This window comes from Phoenix dactylifera, chromosome 9 (assembly GCF_009389715.1).
Source record: "Phoenix dactylifera cultivar Barhee BC4 chromosome 9, palm_55x_up_171113_PBpolish2nd_filt_p, whole genome shotgun sequence".
Classification (NCBI taxonomy): domain Eukaryota; kingdom Viridiplantae; phylum Streptophyta; class Magnoliopsida; order Arecales; family Arecaceae; genus Phoenix; species Phoenix dactylifera.
This window is the reverse complement of record NC_052400.1, coordinates 19,630,421-19,632,103: the sequence shown is the minus strand read 5'-3', so window position 1 is coordinate 19,632,103 and position 1,683 is coordinate 19,630,421. Positions and strand designations below refer to the sequence as shown.

The window sequence follows — 1,683 nt, the reverse complement described above, 5'->3', positions numbered from 1 at the left end:
CTGAGTTTCTGGATTTGCGTACAGTTTCTACTATGTCTTCTCTCACTGTCTCTTCCATCCATCCAACTTCCAGCAAGCATTACGGGCCCTTACCCTTGAAAACCATTTTGCCAATTTGTGTACAGCGTGATGCTAATGCATTGTAATTCTTAGCATGATACTGGACGTAGAAAATTTAAATATTCATAACATTCAGTACCAAAACGTAGAAACGTGAATCAAATAAGGATATCAAATGACCAAACTTCAATTTACAACTAAGATGCGGCAAGTTCTCAAAAATAAATAAAAAGTAAAAATAAAGAAATAAAAATAAAAAAAAAAATATTTTGTGGAAGGGGGGCATTAGATCCTCTAGCTATCTCCTAAGGCCGTAGGAACTCGGGTGAAAACTACAAGAAAAAAATTGGTACGAGGCCCACGCTCTACAAGCGAAGGAACCTATGCACTACTAGCAGGAAATGATGCCACAAATCTACGATGCGGCTGTGAGGAGTTTTTCTTTATTATGAGTGAGCCCGTAGCAATACCAATAAAGCCATACCACAAATCTACGATGCAGGTCTTACTCGAAGGTCTCTTGAGATCGCATATAAGCTCTCTTGTTTCCTACCAAGAGAAGCAAAGTCATTGCCTATAACGCTGCGAAGTAAACAAAGAGAAGCAAGATGATGCCAAGATGATGATGATGATAAGGGATATGACCGAAAAGGTGAAGGAAGTAATTTGGGGCATGAGCCATGCCTTCGCGCTTATCATTATTTTTACTCAAAGAAGAGGTAACATGCTTACATAACGCTCGTATACCATCCCCACCCTTCATGGGAGAAACAATACCAGAGACTCAAACAGCTTATTGGACACAGAACTTCTATACTTCAGAAACCCAAACCCAACCATACCAGGGCGTTCTCGTGTCTTCTCTATACTTCAGAAGGGTGAAACATAGTCATGAACTCCCCCTGGATATATAACACTACGAAATCAAGCATACCCGCAAGTCCCATACTCACACCTCTCCCCAGGGCTGCACACCTCCCCGCACTTGCCGCAGTTTTTAATGTCGTAGGCCACGGCGGTGCACTTCCCATTGCAGCAGAGCTGCCCGAACCTGCACCCGCTGCCGCAGACCCCGCAGTGGTTGCGATCGCTGAGAACGTTGCGACAATGGTTCTTGCAGCAGTAGAGGAGCTGGGAGCCATCCTTGGCCTTCGTCCCCGAGCATATGTTGTTGGTCTCCGGATCACATCGGTCCCCCTTCTTCACATTCTCGGCAAGGAACCGGCTGCCGGACCGGGGGTTGAGGCCGAGGAAATGGCCCATCATCACGCTGCCATAGCCGTCCTCCATGGCGGATGCAATGTGAGATTCCACGACGATCATCATAACGATCGTGATCAGGAGAATGGAGGCCGCCAGTCGTCGAGAAGAGAGGCTCGTGGTGGCCATTCTCTTCTCCTTTCTCTTTCTCGCCTTCTCCTCTTGTTCGCTCTCGCCTCCTTTCTCTTGATAGTAGGGTGGCCCTAGGGGGGTTAGGTGGACATTTGAAAGAGAGAGGCCGTCAAAACTGTCATGGGTTCACGTGAACAAACCAAAAGCCTGCATTCCTTGGTCTAAGCTCCTTAATTGCACCGCCAGCTCTTTCGCTCTACTAATGTGGCTCAATTAAGAGGTCGCACATGA

At 46.6% G+C, this 1,683-nt stretch overlaps 1 protein-coding gene across 1 annotated transcript; it reads right to left on the bottom strand.

Annotated features, from left to right (window-relative positions):
- Window positions 1-713: 713 nt before the first annotated feature.
- Window positions 714-1,683, bottom strand: LOC103710290 (protein GRIM REAPER-like). The gene has a single exon (XM_008795952.4). It carries the CDS (start codon window positions 1,447-1,449, stop codon window positions 985-987), a length of 465 nt encoding a protein of 154 aa, XP_008794174.3. The 5' UTR covers window positions 1,450-1,683; the 3' UTR covers window positions 714-984.

Coding starts and splice junctions, on each gene's coding strand:
- LOC103710290 (XM_008795952.4), bottom strand. CDS start 1,449: ATGGCCACCACGAGCCTCTCTTCTCGACGACTGGCGGCCTCCATTCTC.